The sequence below is a fragment of the Micrasema longulum genome, unplaced genomic scaffold (assembly GCF_059751315.1).
Source record: "Micrasema longulum isolate JH-2025_06_02 unplaced genomic scaffold, ASM5975131v1 h1tg000429l, whole genome shotgun sequence".
NCBI lineage: Eukaryota > Metazoa > Arthropoda > Insecta > Trichoptera > Brachycentridae > Micrasema > Micrasema longulum.
The window spans coordinates 768,246-790,529 of NW_028277629.1; the positions used below are offsets into that span (position 1 = coordinate 768,246).

Sequence of the window (22,284 nt, forward strand, 5' to 3'; positions counted from 1 at the left end):
TTTTAAAAAATAAAAATCACCGTTCATTAAAGCTAAAAAAAACTTTTTGCAATGTGCGGATCTGAAAAGAGACCACAAGACCTTTAAAACGGATCCGGATAAGTGGGTGGGGCTTATCACCTAATAGGTAATGAAAGCCATGTATTAATTAAATTTATTAATATAATAATTTTGATAGAGTATCAATATAAATTCGTGGTTTAGGTATACTTATTTTTCATTGACCGACGAGCGATCTCTGGAAAGGTCTTCGATCTTGAAGATGCCCGCTAAGGCGAAATCGCTCGTTGGCAACTGTAGTTTTATCCATGAATCGGGTTGGCAAGAAAGTCATTTCGGTTTTGTAGTGAGAAATAACAGTTTTTTTAGAAGTAACAAGTTTTAATCGATTGTATATTTTCCATTTTGTTTTTTTCCATCAAGTTTTGTATTTCTGAAATAACTCCGCGTGTGACGTCAGAGGTTGTTCTATGACAGTTCTTTCGATTGGTTCGTTTACGGTGACCAAACCGGATATCCTTCAAAGCTCTCATATCATTGGATGTTTCATATGAACCAGTGACGTCATTCAAAGTAGGGCGTTTTTATTAAAATATTTTTTTTTTCGTAGATTTTTAAGAAATTTTACCGTACAATTTAATGCTCTAATTTTTACCGCGCGCAAGAAAACATTTTTTGTATCCAATTTCCCGTAGGGCTGAAGTTTCTCATTCCGCGCTTATAGAACTTCTGCGCCGCGATTATGAACGCTTTATTTATCGGTAGGTACATATCGAGATGATATAAACTAACATCGATATTTATGTACGAAAATGGGTATATTTGTATGAAAATTCAAAGTATTTTCGTCGGTAACCTGAAATTGAACATGTTTAGAAAAAAAAATGTAAACCTAATATATTTTTCAACATCTAACACCTTTTGAAATAAATATTTCAGGTCAATAATGTCGAGAATCGACCCCGAGATCTCTTGCATGGTAGGCAAACGCCTTGACTATTACACCATGAGGCGGACTAAATTATATAACACAAATTAAATACGTAAGTCATTTTTTACAATTCATCGAAAGATCGATTACAGACGTTTTAAATGTGACATATTATATACGAATGTAAATACAAAAACTTCGGAAAAAAAAACACTGTTACGATAAGGGGAGTTACCGAACATAATAAATTGTTTAAAACGTTGAATTATTTATGCAGAACTTTATTTAAGTATTAATGAAGGTTGGCTGAATTAAAGGGGTTGAACGAAACGTGGACAAGATGCGATAGGGATGTAGGTGTATAGAGGTAGACAAATGCAAAGGAACTAACCAAGTAAGGGTGGTAGAACCACTGAGTGAAAAATCGACGCTATCCGTAGCACCTCCCATCCGTTGGCTTCGTAATAGCACTGTACCGAAAATGTATCCGCATTTTTAAGTTGGAGAAATTGGATTTACCTAATCTCCTAGTTTTATTTATTTTCTCCGGAAAAAAAACTATTTACTGCACAAATGAACTCGGATACAAAATTATTCAACTCACTTATTTTATTCAGTAATACAAAAAATGTCTTTCTCGGTCTTCCTCTATTTCTGCATCCGTGAACATTCGCATTGTAAATATTTTTAGCCGTTCTTTCGTTGTCCATTCGCTCTGCATGTCCAAACCAGCGCAGAGCTCTTTTTTACACATTATAGATATTTACAATTAGCGTGTCTCTATATTGTTTCGTTTTTTAAAAAAATGTTTATTATGGGAACAAAAAGCATCAAAACCCGTAAAAAGGCACAGTTTTATCTGCTATCTTCGAGCGCGCGGCGCACGGTACACAAATATAACTATTTTTGAAAAACGCAAAACATACCGATAAGTACAGAAAAATTTATTCTGATACTCTGTATAAAAAAATAACAAAATCGGTTCAGTTTTGAGGTGCAAAAAACGGTAGAGCGAAACGTAGATTTTGTCCATTTTAACAAAAGGTCTGACATGCAGTTGTCTTTTTCGCACAGTATCGGGAAGGCATCTGCAAGACAGTGACAGGAAAACAATGTTCGAACACCTTATCTATACCGAGAATAAATTCTTTTTCTAAACAGAAACACACAAATAATAACGTATACTTACATATCTTTTTTTGGACTAAATACAATAATTGATATCAGACTTTCGATTGCGTTAATTTAATCTATTTAGCCAGAACTCAAATCTAGCAATAGCAAAGCATTGCCGGGTTCAGCTCGTACCTAATAAATAAAAATAAAACTCGAATATCAACGTATCCCAACATAATTATCTACATAGAGTTATTAGCTGGCTGTCAAACGAGATATCTAAATGAAAATATATGTGAATGTCAAAAAAAAAACTGTATTAGTACAGTATTCAGAAAACCGATTGTGTATATACTTATATTATTTAACAAATAATCACCGTAAACTACAGGCATTAAAATATTATAATGAAACACCTAAACTTAAAAGCTTTAAAACATCGAAACATATTGAAAAATAAGATGTTTTTTTATTGAAAACTAAAAAAAGCAGCTATAAGTAAAAATACTATATAGATTTATATATATAATATATAGATTTATATATATAATATATAATTTATATATATACCTACATAAAATAAATATTGCAAGTAGTGGTTAAAGCAAGTGAGCCAAACTGTTATATTTACGCTTTTCTTTAGACTTTATTTGTATGAAACTACGACGAAATAACACGAAATCGTTCGTAATTTCATACAAATACAAGGATTTAAAAAGATTCATCGATTGGCTGATTTAACAATTTCACATGACGTGCTTAGCACTGAACAAAGTGGCGACTTAGATTTGAGAACTTTAATCTTATGATAAAATATATTTAAATTTATTTGTTGTATTTTTGTTACATGTATTACTGTTGATATCCCTAATAAATAAAATTTAAAAAAAAAGAGTTTGCTTTTAACCACTTCTTTTAATTATTTCTACCGATCTTTTACAATCTTACAAATTATAATTACTAATATTTATTTATTAACGCCCAAAGGGCTTTTACATATTTTATATTTTATTATATTTTATTATAGAAACAATTTACAAATATAAAAATACAATTGAAAATGAAAATACTAAAACCTAATTATTAGTCAAAAATTTGAAGAATAATCGGTTTTTGAAGTTTTATAAATAGCAAAAACATCTATTTTTTGGTCATCAGTTTTGTTCCTTTTGTTGGTTAATATTGATTATAAAAATAATATTCAAACATAACATCAACCAATACTTATAATATTATGTGATGTTCAAAGAAGTTACACACACAAAAATACCTAATGTACACTGCATCTACGTTGAATTTTTGAATAACCTACACTATTTTATGGTGTCCTGTACATGCATACACGTATACTTGCATACTTTTTTAGTACTTTAAAATTACGAGTCCACAGGGAAAACCTGATTACATCATTTTTTGTATAAATTAGGCAATTAATCTAAAAAATGACGATTCTCTCGATGCGCAAAAAATATAATATTTACCTTTTCGACATTAAATAAACGTTACTTTGTTTTTTTTATTAAAAAAGTCAGATTATTTCTTAATATTTTGTTTTTAAACGTCTGAATAGAATAAAATAATCTGCACAAATATTGGAAAATAAAAATCTAAAGCTAATTTCAACATTTTATATTTATTCATTTAAATATATTCACTACGCTCGGTTTTCCACGTGGCCGAAGAATTAAGGGAGAGAAAGGGAAAAATAAATTATAAATATTCTTCTAAAAAACACGCACTATCCTGGATTCAAACTAAAGATATGAACTCTTTTTTTCTATGATATATTTTGTTGCCCTTTAATAATAAGGAATATTTTTACGTTTTTTTTTTAAATATTTTTTATTTTCTTTTTTAATTACTATAAAAAAAATAGTAATATTTTATGTTTTCTTTCTTATGTTACACAAAAATATTATAATTGTCTTTTATTTTAGGAGCAAAAATTTATTAACATTTTCTTGTAAACCCACGAACAGGCCATGCCTTAGTGGGATTTTTCGTTGACTATTTTTACTATTAATATATTGCAATGTATTTCATTGTTATGCAATTATCCTTTATTTGTTTAATACTCTGTTTGACCTTTTATGTATATTGTATAAAAAAACAAAAAAGAATAATAAAAATGTTTTTTTTTTAAATTGTGAATCCATAAAAACAATGCAAGATAAATAGCATGCCATATTATTTTATTTATTTGGATAACCAACAGCTATAATTATCTCATATTTATATAACAAAACAAATAACAAATAAGCCAATTACAGGTTTTCACAAGTAGCATCACAGTAAGTTAAAAAAGATTCTCGAACATAAAATGAATAGTAATAAATGTAAATTTAAAAGAAAAGAAAAAATACTATGAGTTATTTCGAAAGCAAACGCCGTACGTCATTAAGATTATTTGCCAATAAATCTATGTTAAATGATTTATTTATTACATTAAAATTATTAAAAGTTCGCCATAAATATGAATTTTGCCTATAATTAGATGAAACAAGAGGTATGTGAAGAAGAGGGTTATTTCTTAAAACTTTGGAAGGAACATTGATAGAAAGTTTGCAATAGTAGTTCAGGACAGTCAATTGAACCAGAGGCAATTTTAAGTAAATAAATTAAATAAATAAATTAGTGTTAGTGTTCTAACAGCTGGCGAACACTCGAATGGTAAACATAGTGGAGGAAAATTTCTACTTGTTTGGTAGTGACAATAATCACTAGTTACAGCACTATCAAATAATAGGTTATGTGTCTTTGTGCGACAAATCCGATACGCACCAGATTTTAATAACATAGTAAAAAAATAATTGACTGAATTTTCAAATAGTTTACTTTAATTTCAATATCAACCTAAATTTTTTACATTGAAGTGATTTCTGTGACGTTTGCTGGGTCAATTGAGATTTTTTCATATTAGAAGAATATAATTAATATGCGTTAGTACAAAATAGATGGTGTTTAATATATACACGATATAAATATTCTAAAGAGTTACAATAGTCAGTTAAAATAAAATTTAGTACCAAAGCTTTGTTTCCCATGTAAGTTATATACTTCTCGACGTTTTTATTTTGCTGAGAATAAATTCCAGCTTTATAAAAAAGGTATTTTGGAAATAAAAGGTTATTTGTTGTATTTCTCGTGTTATTATTGGCTGGAACCACGTGGAACATTTATTTTAAAACGAGGTAGGTATTACATGTTTAAAAAAATATATATACTTAAAAATGCATCTTTTTCATTAATATTTTTTTACAATAGAGAAATATCACTTTTTTACATTTTTAAAGCAATAAAGATCTATGAAATACTGTACAGTAAAAAAAATACAACAATTGCTAATTATTAGTAGCTTAAAAACTATTTTTGAATTTGTAATTTTGAATTCCCGCAAAAATTTACATTCCATTGGCCACGCCCCTAATACGTCACGATTCGTGTTTATTTGTTCCTGGCCGTTGAAATTGGCATATATGTGATTGGATAATTTATATAGCGCCATTTTTGTGAAAATCACCTCAAGGGCGCTGTGAATATTACACAAACGCGTGTATGAGCGGTTTTATTTATCATTTTGTATGTTATTAGAAGGCAGATATTTGAAATATTATGTATTTATCATGAGGTGTAGAACAATATCACAAATCTTGACGTCACAACAACCAAGGCCAAACACGTCGCGTTTTTCTATCAACATATTTCTATTAAAATAATTTTTTACATTTATGCATAAAAACATTTCTTTACAATATCCATATTGATTTTGAAAATACAATTAATTATTGATTGATTTGGTGTTTATTTTGTAGAACTCCACCTTTAAACTTATAATTCGAAATCAAACACTGATTTGAGTCTACTGAACACTTTATTTTATTTTTACAAATATAAACATATAAAAATAAAAACTTCGTGACAATTGTTTCGCCTTATTAGGGCATTTTTAAACGAATACCCTAATAAGGCGAAACAATTGTCACGAAGTTTTTATTTTTATATGTTTATATTTGTAAAAATAAAATAAAGTGTTCAGTAGACTCAAATCAGTGTTTGATTTCTAATTATTAGTATAAACAATTAATTATTCTGAATCCATTTCTATTTCACTATTCACTATGGAGCTAAAAATCTAAATATTATAAGCAAACAATCGCCAAACTAGAGAAGTTTGAGATAGGATTATAAAGGTTCCTTCGACGGATACTTACAACTTACAACTTACAACCCGAAACCAGAAACGTGTTATCATTTCTGCGGGCACTCTGAAGTTTTTACGTTAATATTAATTTATGGCAGAGAGATCCCACGTCCCACTCACCCGATCCAAACCAGAAATATGTTATCGGCTGTCGAACATTTTGCCAAGGAACGCGTTAATATTTCTTGCACCACAAAAAGCCAAGAATCCCAATTGCAGCACGGGGCACTCAGGGTTGAGAAAATTACATTATAATTGATACGATCTCACCGGGAATCGTATCCAGAACTCCCCGTACGCGAGGTAAACGCTCCAGAGCTGTATTATACCTACATCATTGTTTTACATCCACAATATTTGGAAATGCTTCTCTCTAGATCTGGTACCTACATCGGTAAACGACGATTCATTTTGTGTTTTTATTATAAAACAAACTCGTAAAGCGAATAAAATAGCTCAATAATAAAATGATTCCGATTTAATATACAGGCAGGTTCACTTTCTGAACGTTACCTAGCTGTAGTTATACAGAATGGCCGTAAAAGTGACGTCCAAAAGTAAAATGTAGGTGCCTCATTTTGAGGGGTATCCGGAATCACCCCCATGTATTTTCGTAGTTTTGCGTAGTTTACGAGCTATGATTTTTTTAATGGGTTTTAGAAAATTTTTGACTGGATCGGTTTTTTTTTTTTTGACCCTCATTTTTTATGAATTGTACTTTCACGCATAAAATAATCAGTTTTATGACAATAATGGAAGCTACAAAAGATTTGACCTAAAATGCTGAATTTAAGTTCGAGCGAGTCAGACTTGAACATTCGACTTAAATTTGATTTAAATTATTTATTGACAATTCTTGATGGAAATCCATTGTAATGATGTTATAACTTATATTTACATATCAGTTATAATTTTTTTTAAATACTTGGTACACTTCCACTTATTTGTTTGACCAATTAGCGCTTTCACCCTCTAATGGGCATCTTCAGACCAGTCATTCGACTTAAAAATAAAAGGCAATTACTTTTTACTTGAGCTTTTGTAATAGTACAAAAAACTATTACTTATAGTAGGGCCAATTGAATAGGTCACATTTGACACTTCATCAAAATTCAACAACATAACCTTGTTAGGGCGGTAGTAAAATATTATTTATTTTTTAGAATTTAGAACTGCACAATTGCTTAACTTTTTTCTATTACGATTACATATTTTATTGTAATAATGACAAAAGAAGGTAATTTTATGATTTACTTTCACTAATAAACCATTCTAAACATAATATTTTTTTCTGTTCTAAACGTCGTTACAATGTTGCATCAGTGAACCCTTTTTCTTTTTAAACATTAGGGATGTTACCCAGAAAAATCGAATGTTAATAGTTTTGTAAAATTATGTACATATCTTATTTTGTTCCTTAAATTTAAGATAGAAAATAATAATGGGACAGGGATTCGACTTATGATTTTAAAAATAAAATTACAGTACCTACAAGTACTTTTTCATAGCAACTGAATTCAATTGACATATATTATGTTTGAAGTCCGAATCGATTCATTCACTTTAATCGATGTTTTTAAGCAGGTTACCTCACTATGAAGCTAAAACCGACAAATGTCAAATGCGACCTATTAAAATGGCCCTACTATAATAGACTATTATTCGCTGAATTCACCCTTCAAAGACACCGAGGTGTAAAATTCCTAAGGATATTTATAATAGAAAGTATGTAAACCAACAAAAAAAAACTGTTATAGATAAAATGGCGACACAAGAGCAGTAAACACAAGGTGAGAACGACTGAGGAATTTTACACCTCAGTATCTTTGAATGGTGATTTCAGCAAATAATAATCTATTATGTACTATTTATTTTGTATTATTACAAAAGCTTAAAGTCTAGCTACCGCAATTTTTTAAGTTACTTAGAAACTAAAAAAATGCCTATTTTAATTTTAAGTTGAGAGTTCCAAGTCTGAATCGCTCGAACTTAAATTCTGCATTTTAGGTAAAAACTTTTTTAGATTCCATTAATGTCACAAAGCTGACTCGGTACTTTATGCGTAAAAGTACAATTCATAAGGATTGAGTTACGAAAAAATATCTCGAAACCACCTTCCACAAATTAAAAAAAAAAAAACCGATCTGGTAGAAAATTTTCAAAAAACCCATTAAAAAATTCATTACTCGAAAACTACGCAAAAACGCGGAACATACGTGTGAGTAATTCGGATGCTCCTTAATATGAGGCACCTACATTTTACCTTTGGACGGCACTTCTTCGGTCACCTGTATAGGAACTAAGTATCGTGAGTATGCCGATCGATACCTGTTCGTGCATAAGGTGCATTTATTAATGCCATTTCCTTAGCACTAAGCGACATTGTATTTGTACCGCGCCACTTAAATGCAGAGTCGATAGTAAAAACTATCGTCGTTCGTTAAGGTAAGAAACGCACAAATGCTGCAGAGCTAATCAAAGAAATTTTACTAAGCATTTTTATAAGATTTATTTCGGTTACAAAAGACGAGCTTGAATGCAGGACAGAATTGAATTCACGTTTAAAACATTACATTTCAATTTATATTACGTAGAATTGTTAAATTACTTAAAAAACCTACAATCATCAAATTACAAATTCAGTAAAGAGGAACACATCGGTGAGACTAAAATCTCTTCGAAGCTACGAGTATTTGCATTTTATTTTACTTTCAATTGTATATTTTTAGTAAATAAACGTACGAATGAAAAGTTGATACTAAATTTATTTCAAATTATACTACAACTGCGAAAAAAAAAGTATTTGTGCTTGGAGAGGGAATGAGGAACTTCAGCCCTACGGGAAATTGGATACAAAAAATGTTTTCTTGCGCGGGGTAAAAATTAGAGCATTCAATTGTATGGCAAAGTTTCTTGAAAATGTACGGGAAAAATATTTTGATAAAAACGCAATACTTTGAATGACGTCACTGGTTCATGTGAATCAACCTATGATCTGAGAGCTATGGAAGATTTCCGGTCTGCTTGTCGCTTCTGGACCAATGGGAAGAACTGAATGAGAATAAGCAGAATTGAACCTTTGACGTTGCAGAGTTATTTTAGAAATACAAAACTTAAAAAAAATCGTAGCGCTGATAATACGATATATAACAATTGAAAAAAAAATTGACTTAGTTTAATATTCTATTAACAAATAAAATAAATATAAAAAAACCACTGAACTTCCTCATTACACTGAATAATCATTAATACGAGTATCGACAGAATTTGTATAATAGAAATTACGGAATATTGTCATTTTTCTAGTGTTGCTTTAATTTAATTTTTAATTTATTCATTTATATAATATTATAATAGTGTAGTTCCAAAACATAGTAAAAAAACGCAAGGATAAAACCTAAATGTATTTTTAAAAATCACCAAAAACTTATTAAAAAAAACAAGTGAAAAGTGCACATATTTTCTTCATTTTTGATTGAACTCTGTGCCTACCTTTTTTTTTTTAAAAAGTAATGTAACCCGCAAACAAGCTTCGGCTTAGCGGGAACAACAATACAACTATGTACGCTATTTTATTGTTAAAAATAAATAAAATAAAAATTATACATGTATATATATATCTTATTTCGTTAATTTCAGTAGGGAGACCATTAAAGTTTTTTTTATGCATAAAAATATATATTTTGCTGGAATAGTTAATTGTAACATTTCGGTAATTTGAAATCATTCGGAAATAAGTTTATTATTACATAATTACATAATTATTTGTCGACAGTTAAAAACATTTTTGACAGAAATATCGTTTGATGTCATGTCGTGTGTATTTCTTTGGTAACTTTATCAACAAATAAGTTATTAAATTGAAATTCTTCACACAATGAGAAACAAATCCACCTTGGGCGAACTCCGCGACGGAAGCCACATCGCCCATAACACTCCTAATGATGCGAGGAATACACGAGACAAATGGAGCCCAATCTCGTCGACTATTTAATATTCAGCTACCAAGGTCTGAAATAAATACGTGTTATTTTTTGTGGTCAATACTGGATATTATAAAAGCAATTACTCTTTTCCGCATAACATTTGTACACATTTGATAACGTTTTAATGGCGAAGATAATTTAAAATTACCATAGAAATATTTTAATATTTGTATTGAAAATTTGAGTTCACTACAGCGATAAATCTCGCGAAAATTATTAAGGATTGCAGCGAAAAGGTTTACTGAAAAATCCGACAACACAGATTTAAATTCAAAAGGTTTCAAAAGTTTATCATAAGTGATCACTTAAACAAGTCAACGGCAGGTCATAAGCCTCGTAAATGCCTAGACTTTATATTTCCTGTTAAGCAACATATTGCTAGCTCAAAGCAGCAGCGAGAGAAACTCAAAATTTCCGAGTTTGAGTTACACATCGTTGCTTTAATTTGTTTTTGTCCAACAGACCAAAACACAAATCTGCAGAAATAAAGCTTGAAAGTTTTTTTTTTTACGAAATGAGCATAAATAATGACCACAATTTAAGACAAAATTCGTTATAACCTCCTTAAATAATTTTAAATATAAATATATATATATTTTATTTTTGTTGCAACACAGAGGGAAAACATTTTTGAGAAGGGAATTTTTTTTTCAGGCGTTGCCTAGTAGATGAATTGGTTCAGCCGGATGAATCTCACCCACACGATAAAGGTTTCAGCTCTTTTACTTCACAAAAGTCAACAAAAGTAAATGCCTTAACTCCCATATTCTCTTCTCAAAAATGTTTTCCATCTCTGTTGCAACAAATTTAAATATGAACAACTCCCTAGGGAGAAAATCCAGCCAGTCTGCAAGCATTTGGACATACTTAAAACATAACATATTTTTCATTTGAATTTTATAAAAAAGGGCTTTCTAAGAACTTCTGCACACGAAACTCAATTCCGTTAACATTTCCCTCACTAAGCATACAATAATTACACATGATCCGAAGTGGGGGACCAAACGACCCCAGCGCCTACTTGCATATGGCATCAGGAGAGTAAAACGTTGGAAGTGTTTATAACCGTGCAATAATTTATTAATGTTTTCGCGTACACATATTTTACTCATTCGAGTATTTTATTCATTTTTGTTAGTTTGCCGAATGCTTATGTACATAAAGTTAAATTGACCAAATCGGTCTATGGGGGATTCGAGTCCCCCCTTCGGTCCGGCTAGGTTAAAAATGGTATGTTGGACAAAAACGAACTTATGCGACAACATGCAGATATGTTAATACATTAAATAAATTATTGGTAGATAATTAACCTACGTGAAAATATAGTAGTCATAATCTCATCAGCATTCCCTTTCTACACCTAATGGTGTATAGGGCACTGCATTGGTACACCAATCGCGGCGTATCTTGATCATATTTGCTACATGAAGGTAAGATGATCAGTCTTACGCGTCAGGTACCAGTCCAGGGACTATGAAATATTCCAGTGTGAAAACACCCTTTTAAATAAATATTTCATATTGGGAATCGAACCCGAGACCTCTTGCATGGTAGCCAAACGCGCTGAACACTAGACCACGAGGCCGACATAATCTACTTCAAGTAATTGAATTCAGTCAGACCCTTCGCACACCCCGTCCGATTATCTCAGAATGTGTTCTTAAGAAATATCTCACTGTTGCTCTGGGCTAGCGATATCTAACGTTCACGCAATTTACTGTGCAAAAAACGCACACTCTAAGTATAAAAATATTGTTAGAAATGTTACCATCAAATTTATGTAGTGTTTATTACTAGGTATAGTTAGTATTTATTTTCAGTTTCATAACTAAATGCATAATTTAAAAAAAAGGCAATCGATTTTAATTTTATACCTATAGGTCTATTTTATACCAAAGTAAAAATCCACACGCCACGATAAAAAAAACATAGGGTGGATTTATATTTAAAGAATTATATTTTTTAAATACTTATTTAATGCCAGGCAAACGCAATAACTAATACACCATGAGGCCGACTAATCTCCGCTCAATTTCCTTTTGCAGGATTTTTACCTGAAAGAAGTCGCTGAATAAATTTTAAATAAATGCAAAACAATATAATAAATGTCAATCCACCCTGATTTTACCGCGACGTGTGTGTTTATGGACGAAACGTGTAAAATGGGCCATACTAATAGCGTGGGAGCAGACTTTACTGATATTGCGCTAAACATTTAGATAATATTATAAAAAATACACAGGAACCTCTTTTTAGACGGGGGGAGGCGTTCCACACAGTACCGTGCAAAAAATGTATACTAAAAACAGAAAAATGCTGAATAAGTTTCCTAGTATAAAAATCAATTCGGAATTTAAAAAAAATGAATTGTACACCATTGTTTTCTTAAATATAACGTGACATAAAAATACTTTAAAAAATCGTAACAAAGATCATTCATTACTATTATATCGTCGTGCCAATGCCAAAGTCGCGAATCTGCATTTTTACCAGTTTTGAGTTAAATATACCACAAAACTTCATTTTAAACTAAGCGCACACTATCAAAACAGCGAATTTTAAATTGTGTAAAAGGACCGAGATATGACCACGTTTCACCAATTTGACTGACTGACCATCCATGCAATGCCATATTCGCGAATATTTCTTTCGAGACATTGGCATTGAATACATTTTTACTTGTTTGCCTAATTTACTGAATACGCTAAAATGGCGAATGTGGCGAATTCGCGATTCCAGGGCCTGTGACTGAATGCAATCCTACAACACTTTACTTTTATTTGTTTATCCTTTCATTTTTTAGTAAAAAAAAATGATAAAATGATAAGTATAAATTATATACTTATTCAAAAGTTTTACTGTTAATAAAATAAAATAAACTTATGTTTAAAAACATTTAAAACCGCATACGTAAACTCCACAAAAAATACAAATAATACATTGCAAACAAAATTTGCATTCAAAATTAAGAACATTTGTTGAAATATGTTTTATAAAAAAAAAAAAGGATATTCAATATTGTAAAATTGTATATTAAATTCCCAGGTAAGTAGTCAAGTTTTGTTTTTTTAGCTCCGCACAAAAAAATGTCTGCCTTAAAACAGGTTGTACCTAGTGAGGCAGACTACACATAATCCAGATGAATCTATTACCATAAAAAATGTAGTATATAAAGATATTGTCATTTTGTTAATAAACTATTATTATTATTATTGTGATAAAAATAAAGACAAATGTAAAATAATTAAATTTTTCAAACTGATTCTTTTTGACATCCCACGTTACCGCCTACTCATTTTTAAATAAAAGTTAAATCATTAAATTTTTCAATAAGTATTCTTAATTAGTAGATTTTTATTAGATATTCAACTATACAAAGCTAGTTTAGTTTAGTAACAATACAACACCAGTTCTAAACTTCAAACCTCAATATCTTAAAATGAAGTTTTTGCACATTCGCGACATTGGCACTGACCCGACGATATATTATACGCTAAGTAAAAGAGCGATGTAAGGCATTCCAATAACAAATAGTATATTACTATTACGCATTGTTAAATTAATTTGTTTTTGAAATATGTATTAATTTTCGGACGGTGTTATTTCGAAACCGTGTAAAACGAGGTTCCAATGTACGTAGAAGAATTTTGATATTGATTGTGGTGCGTATAGGGTTCGGGCAGGTAAGGGGTGGCTACGTAACGGACCTTGGCCGGCGGGCTTTGCAGCGACACGTCGGGCAGGGACCCCGCGTGCAGGGGGCCCAGCGCTGGGCACAGGCCCCGGCCTCCGCCCCCCGCCACCTGCAACCAACCACCGGCACTCTGTCTTATCAGACTGTCAACAGAAAAGCTGGGAGTGGGTATAAAGTTACCATAAGTCGTCGGAAATTAGATATAAATCGGCCGGTGTCGATTTTCCTGACTCGTACGCCTTTTATACAAAAGATATTATAGATTTAATAGATTAGAGATGTCGCTAGTGTAAGGAGGGACCACCCTTCCGTACGAGTACCTATTTCCGCGCATCTTCATATATGACGGTCGACCACAGTAGCAAATCTAGCTCTCAAGCGAACTAGAATACAGATTTACTCGGGAGTCTATCACGTGAGAGCTTTCTTTAACCTTGTAGAACATTAGCTTGTCGAGCTCCTACACCAGTTGGATGTGAAGGAAGAAAACGACGATAAGGAAGCTTCAAAAAAATTAAAATAAAATAAAAAACGATCGCTAAAATTATTTTTACAAAACCAAGAACTTACCCTTCAAATTTATTTTTTAAAGAACTAGATATACCCCTCAATTAATGGCATCTATAAAAAAGCATATATTATACAAACTTACAAAGAAAAAACCCACTAATTTACAAAATTCTCAAATCTCGAGATTTCCAAATAATTTAACTTTACACAGATGCAATACAACTGCATCTTTAAATAATTATTTATACGTTGGAAAAAAAACTTCAATAATCTTCAGGAAATCTTAAAATCAATACTAAATGTTCAAACATTTATATCTAAATTTAAAAAAACCACCCTAGCCTGAACTCCCATACAATGGAAAATTGTGTACATTTTAGAATATAATATCTAATTTTAAGGAATCTGTTCTAGATAGTAAATTAAAATGTAAATAAAATATGTATGTATTGATACTAAATATAAATATGTATAAAAAAATGTAAAACGAACTCCCTCTCTGAACACGAGTTTTCACTCTATTAGAGACCAACCATTTTGTAATTTTATACTTATTTTGTCAAGATTTTTTCCAATAAATACAAAAAAATTGCGGGAGAAACAATGCGTTGAAAGAATTAAAAAGCTTTAAATGCGATTATCTCGGAATTTATTTTAATGACTTAATGCATTCTGTCAGTAAAGCCTCGATATTATATGCAAATAATAAAAAAAAATATTCCGCTTTTCCGAAAAAAAACCTTTTTTTCAAAACATTTCCACGTGACGTGATAAATTTAAGTATTCGTCGGCGTGGATAAAAATTATTGAATAAAATATCGCGTTGTTAGATGTCGATATAAACTATCGGGATAAACACATCCGTGAAGTGATGCGGGAGGCGAGCTTATTTAAAATACTATACAAAACGTGACGATATCGGCTCAGAACTCGATAGTCGATAGTGCCTCGTCAGGTTGCAACTGTTGAACCAGTTTTCCGCTCACCTGACCCGATAGCGTCGAGCGTGTGTGATTTATTATTCAAATAATGATTACCCGTATAATACATGATTACAATAAATATAATATATAATCGCATCGTGAACGTAATATATCAGACAGTTTGCTGGCGCTGGCGGACCTCATCGATCGCCGCTAGTCTTCCGATGTCATAATATGTCGTATTACTCCGACAATTAATTTCCACCCACTTAAGGGTGATAAGTCGTTATTAATCTGTTCATTTGATCGAGTCGGGATAATCGGAGGCCGAGGGCGAGAGAATAAATGTATTTCTACATTTGAGAAACGTACAGAACCAATAGTAAAATTCAATTGTTTGATGGACCAATAAAAATAAACTTACTGTTCTTCAGAAAAGGGCTATGAGGGTAATTTTGAGAAAGAATGGATACACTATAGTCCTTAAAATATAGCTTGATTAGAATGACATTTGTCAGAAAAAGCAACGACATAACTTTGTAGTAACGTCAAAGGAGTAATTTATATTGACACACGAAAAATCATTCGTATCTGGCGTGTTAATTTATTTTTTTAATACAATGCTCGACACATAAATCAACATTAATATATAAAATCAGCATATTACAACAGAGATTAAGAACATTTACAAGAAGGTAATGTTTGAACATCCACATTTCCTCAACTCAGTTGAATGGTGAATGTTACTCAGTGTGTAAAGTGGCCACTTAAACCAGCCATTGACAGGTCATAAGCCCTGTAGATGCCTGGACTTCTATATTACCTTATCTTAAATGTTCTTCATCTCTGTTGTAATATGTTAATATAAACAGCTCCCCAGGGAGTTGAATCCAGTCCTTGTCTACAAAAATTTGGACAAACTCAAAATATTGTTGATATAAGATCAGCTTTAAAACTAAAAAAAAACTAAACTCAACATAATTATTAACGACGTTCTACAAGGTTACATCATCGACATCTTCTTACAAAATGGCAGCCTCTAGTTTCATATCCGTGTTCACATTGATTAGAAAAAACCCTTTTAGTCAACTCTTTTGAGGAATAACTATTTATCATTTTGTGAACAAAAAACATTACATTAAAATATATCAGCTGACGTACTGTCAAATTTTTTGTTTGTTTCAGCATCAACTTTATCCTATAGTCCTCAAAATATAGCTTGATTAGAATGACAGCTGTCAAACTAATTTTATTAGCGATGGGAAATTACTGATCACTGATCGTATCGATTTTATCAGTTATTTCATGCAATCATGAAACTCTGTTTCCGAAAATTGATATGAAAAACGCAAAAACAAGCCTATTATAGTGTGTTGAACACAATTATTCACCAAAAATAGGACATTTATATTTTTTTCATAAACAACATCAAATGAATTATTTTTTTATTCAATCAATCTACATTGATCATTTTGTCCCATCTCTAACGTTTTTGAAAATGATGTAATCTTGTAAAAACGTCGTTAATAATTAGGCTTATTTTGTATTGTTAATGAATCAGCATTCACTTCGTAACACTTCATTATAAATTATTATGAAAATAAAACTTTGTTATTAGTGTTACACAATTCAAATAGTAACACTAGTAACAAAGTTTTATTTTCATGATAATTTAGGTTTATTTTAGTTTTAAAGCTGATTTTATATATTTATGTTGATTTATATGTCAAACATTGTATTAAAAAATAAATTAACAAACCAAATACGAATGAATTTTCGTGTGTCAATATAAATCACTCCCTAGACGTTACTACAAAGTTATGTCGTCAGTTTTTCTGACAACTGTCATTCTAATCATGCTATATTTTAAGGACTATAGTCTCTTTTTTGGAAAGTTACAATTATAAGAATAACTAAATATATTAAAGTATATTGTAATAGAAAAAAAAGACATGTATCATTTTATGTAACCATATATATATTTTTTAATTTTTTTTTTTTTTAAAGAAATATTTGCGATCTAATGATTTACCCAAACATTTCATTTTGAGGGCCATGTTCAACGAGTTGTAAATAACTCACTATTAGAATATGGTAATCAAGTTGGGGTAGAGTGGGATTCGAACCACGGACCTTTGATCTGCGAGTCCGAGACACTAGCCACAGGACCACAACCCGACTCAAATACATATATATTGATCATCTGCTACACGACGATAAGGTGATCAGTATTACGCTTCAGATTCCAGTCAATGGACAGAACAACGTAATACTGCAGTGAGAAACCACCTGTTAAATCAATATTTCATATCCACCTACCCAGGAATCGAACCCAGGACTTCAAGTATGGTGAGCGAATATAAACATTGACATAAAATATTATTATTAGAACCAAAAATGTATGTTTTTACGCGATTTATGATTAGTTCTACAAGTTACCCATCGATTTGATAAATTGATGTCTGGTTAATTAATTAATTCAAAATTAATTTAACGTTGAAAATACGGAAATGTAAAAATCATCAACTTCGCTAAATTCACATAGTTTAAATGTTCACGAATCGATTTATGTACAACCTTTGTGCTGTGCTTTCTGAAACAAGCTTGCTTTTTATTTTTCAATTATATTACAGAGAAATTCCGCTGAAAGAGATTTTTCAGGAACACGCTATGGGTGTATTTGGAACATTTTCGGGAAAATACGAGTGGATTCATTTAATGTTGTTTATGTCACAATATACTAAAGGGGAAATATGTTTGCCAATTTAATACTTTATAATGTTATATATTATTATACTTGGAAAACGAGGGTGGGGATTCTAATTCGCGAAGGTAGTTTCTAATATGTTTTACATACAAAGCCTTTCCTACTAAAAAAAATCCCGCCGTGACATATTTAGGAAACCAATCCAATATAAAGATTTCAGGTCTATAAAAACTTAACCCTTTTTCACAATAGATGCCGCTAGTTTCCTTTATACATTCATTCTCTATAGTAAACCAGTACGCATGGGAATGAAATATTTCATCCAAGCATAAATACGGTGTTTCGGGGCCAGACCGCGGAACTTCAGAGGAACATCACTCATGTAGCTCAATCACAGACAACTATCGACGTGCTTCAAAACATGCTAAGCATTTGAGCGATCACAATGCAAAATAATGAACATGCTTAAGTTATCGCAGTCATAAGTCAACGCGTGTGTAATCTCTAAGTCAACGCTCCTGTCGGTCTGTTTTTTGTTTTCCTCGTAAATAAATACAGTTCATTGGCGAAAAATCGGCGTTTACTATAAAAAATAATACAATACATTGCATTTGGAAATTAGTAAGGAGTATCTGATACAAAAAAGTGAAAATTAAATTACAATTACGACGGCGACTGCTTTTCTTGACATTTGGCTTGCCAACCACCGGCTAAATGCAATAAATAGCACGATATATAACCAATAAAAATAGCAGTTTTGGAATATTTTCCATATTTACACCGGTGAAATTCAAATATGTGATTGCGCAGCAGGATTATACGTCGCGAAACGTAAATATTTTGACATTTAATATTAGGTGTTCACGGGTGTTCCATTGTGATCGCGAATACGATAAACAACCATGGTGAGAAATTGTTATCACGTCGCTTATTAGCACGTCGATAGTTATTTGTGATTGAGCTACAGTACGTATAGGAATGAAATATTTCATCCAAGCACAAACACGGTGTTTCGGCGCTAGACCGCGGAAATTCAGAGGAACATTACTCATGGTGAACTTTTTTTAAATCCTAACTATTTTTTTTCGAAAAACTCATATTTTGTGTTTTTTTGTAATTTGAAAATGGAGAAAATCTTCCATTTCTAGAACTAGCATCCCTTCCAAAAATCGCTACCCCTCCCCTAAAAAGAACATTTATAAAAAAAAACTACCAGCGCGGCGTGGACAAGGGAAGCGGCTGAGTACGGGAGGGGTAGGGTTTATGGAAAGAATGCTATAGTCCTTAAAACATAGCTTGATTAGAATGACAATTGTCAGCAAAAGTGACGACATAACTTTGTAGTAACATCTAAGGAGTGATTTATATTAACATACGAAAAATCATTCGTATCTGGCAAGTTAATTTATTTTTTGAATATAATGCTTGAAATATAAATCAACTTAATTATATAAAATCAGCTTTAAAACGAAGAGTTCGATCCTTGACAGTTTCGAATAGCCATAACTGACGTGAATTTTATTAATAAAATTTTTGTTTAAATTGCACAGAAATAATTATTGACTATTTATGCGCTGGCAAAAATTGTGCAACATAATTATGCATTTGTTATATTTTTTAAAAACACAAAAATTCCAACCCTATCTATGAATAACAATAACAGATTATTTAAAATGGGAATGCCACATACTTAAATAAAAAAAAATCTAATTCACCTATCTACTTGATTAAAAATAGCATTCTCATTTATTTATATATATGGTGTTATAAAATCCTTATCCTTAATAAAATATGGAATTCCTATTTTATTAAGGATACCAACTTGTTGAAAAGAGTCCAAAGACGAGCTACAAAGTTGTCGTCGAGCCTGAAACAGCTTCCGTATGCGGAGACTGGAAACTATCGGTCTCACAACGCTGCAGGAATGGCGAGAAAGGGGTGACCTGATAGACATACGAGATACTCGACAGTCACTATAGCTGCCCAAATTTGTACCACCGATTTGAGAGAAAACCAGATCCAATCTAAATCTAAGGAAACATTTCTCGACCAATAGGGTTAATGCCACAAGAGCCGGTTTCAACGTGTGGTCTCCATAAGTTGAACGATGAAATAGATTGGTTATTGAAAAGTTTTAAATGCGAAAACTAACTTTTGTTAAAATAGATTGAAGCTCGCTCAAAATAAAATAATAATAAATAACAATATTTTGGCTATTTTGGGCTAAATGAAATTTTCTCGAACAACGGTAATACGTTTATAATTCATATCATTAATTGTAGTGCCTTTACATTTATAGATTACGCAGACAGGGTATAGTCTAAGCTTATAACCGAGTTGCATAGTTTAAACCCGCGTTGCGCCAGCGGGTGGCCTGCGACACATTGGGCCCTCCCGAATAAAGATTTATTATAAATGTGTCGGTAGAGTGATGGCAAAAGGGTATATCTGTCACCTTTTTTAAAACAGTTATGTTTAAAACATGCTAAAATCTGAAGCTTTTTCATATGACAAAAGAATATATCTCTCTAGAGCTTCATTCAAAATGTCAGTATTAAAATGTGGGGTTCATCTGTTCTTTTCACACTTTGAGCTATGTGATAGAAGGAATTATTTGCTTGTCTGTACAGTTTAGAAAATGACAGGTGAGTACACCATTATGCCACCCCACTACTGATATTAATTATTACATAAATTTGAGAAAAAAATATGCCTAGAGAAAACTTAATAAAATTGTAACAAATAATAAAGTGTATAGAACAACATAAACTGCATGATCTTGGACCAAATATGAACACTATGTGCAGAAATGTATGCATTATCATAGTCACCTACCTGATATTTGGATAATTTTATATTTATAATGATATAACATAACAGTCCGAGCGCCTGTAATGTAATTACAGAAAACGTTGATTTCTCTGTATCGTCACAATATGAAATATTGATAAAATTACCATAAAAAGATATTCAATAAACAAATTAGTATGATTTACATATTCTCTCGAAATTCTTCACAGAAAAGGTGAACTATGCACTCAGTCTCGACTGCTGGGTAAATTGAAAGTAATCATATATCGAGTCCTACGAGTGACACTTGATATTATATTATTATAATAATGTATGCAGGTTGCAGGTTGCTACTGTTCAATATCATTCTTAGAATTAATGTTAGCATAATTACATTTAGTAAAAGTTGAGTTTGAGCAATCTAGCTGATTACAAATTGCTCGATTATAAGTATTTACTAATTTTATTGCATCCGAATATGAATCAATTTCAGCCGTTGAAATCGTCTCTTGATTATAGAAAAAGGGAGACCGGGTGAATAAGAAGATCGACGGATATCTGAAACCGCCGTAAGATTAAAAATATCGTCTGATAAAAACAATATTCGGCGGTCCCGCAAAAACAACAATTCTAACCTTAAATATTTTGTTCGCGCGATGAAAATGACTATTTGTCGAACGTTACGAACAGATCGGTCGTCGTGTTGAAACTAATAACCGACATAAAAACGCTTGTACAAGTTTAAATACAAAAAAGCGCGTTAAGCTCACGAGTAACGAACTGTCCGCTTTTAATACAAAGGTGTTGATGTAACAACCGCTTTAAAATCTAAGGACTCGTCGGAATAACGAGGAAGTTCACGTGTGGTAGCTCGGGTGAGGTCAAGGCCGTCGTCAAAGTAAACAGAATGCAATTTCTATCTCGTGCGGTTATTTTAATAGAGGAAAAACTGGAGTTATCACAGATATCATTTGTCAAAATTGCAGTACACCCAGAAACCCAAACATACTACTTGTATAAAAGCGATAATGAATGAACTGTCGACAAATACCGCAACGCAACTAGTTCTGATAGAGAATAGGAAACGTACATAGACATATAAACTCGTAATTAATAATGAGTGTACGATATTATGCTGTTGGGATGAACAGTGGGAAAAGTTGTTTACGTCGTGCTAGACAGATGACGGATCTTTCACAGGCGGATGGTAAAGGCACTCGCTTACCTTATTTGTCACTGCGGCCACATCTCGCATAATCTCCTCGAAAGCGAGCTTTTCCTCTTCTTGTTTTTGATGATGTAAAGCTATTTTTTCACTAAATTTTCTAGGATTCGCCATGATGGCTAGTCAAATCCACTTTTCGCATCAAATCAAACCATTCTATTTTCACGGAGTCAAAACGCGCATTGACTGGTGTATCGGCTA

General features: G+C 31.6%; 1 protein-coding gene across 2 annotated transcripts in view; it reads right to left on the reverse strand.

Moving 5' to 3' along the window:
- The window catches only part of Crtc (CREB-regulated transcription coactivator), a 91,273-nt gene extending 69,049 nt beyond the window's left edge, over window positions 1-22,224 (reverse strand). For both annotated transcript variants that reach the window (XM_088226400.1, XM_088226401.1), the window contains exon 1: window positions 22,084-22,224. In XM_088226400.1, coding sequence (XP_088082526.1) covers window positions 22,084-22,197 — 114 coding nt within the window. In that variant the 5' untranslated portion in view covers window positions 22,198-22,224. The remainder of the gene's footprint in view (window positions 1-22,083) is intronic.
- Between the last annotated feature and the right edge of the window lie 60 nt (window positions 22,225-22,284).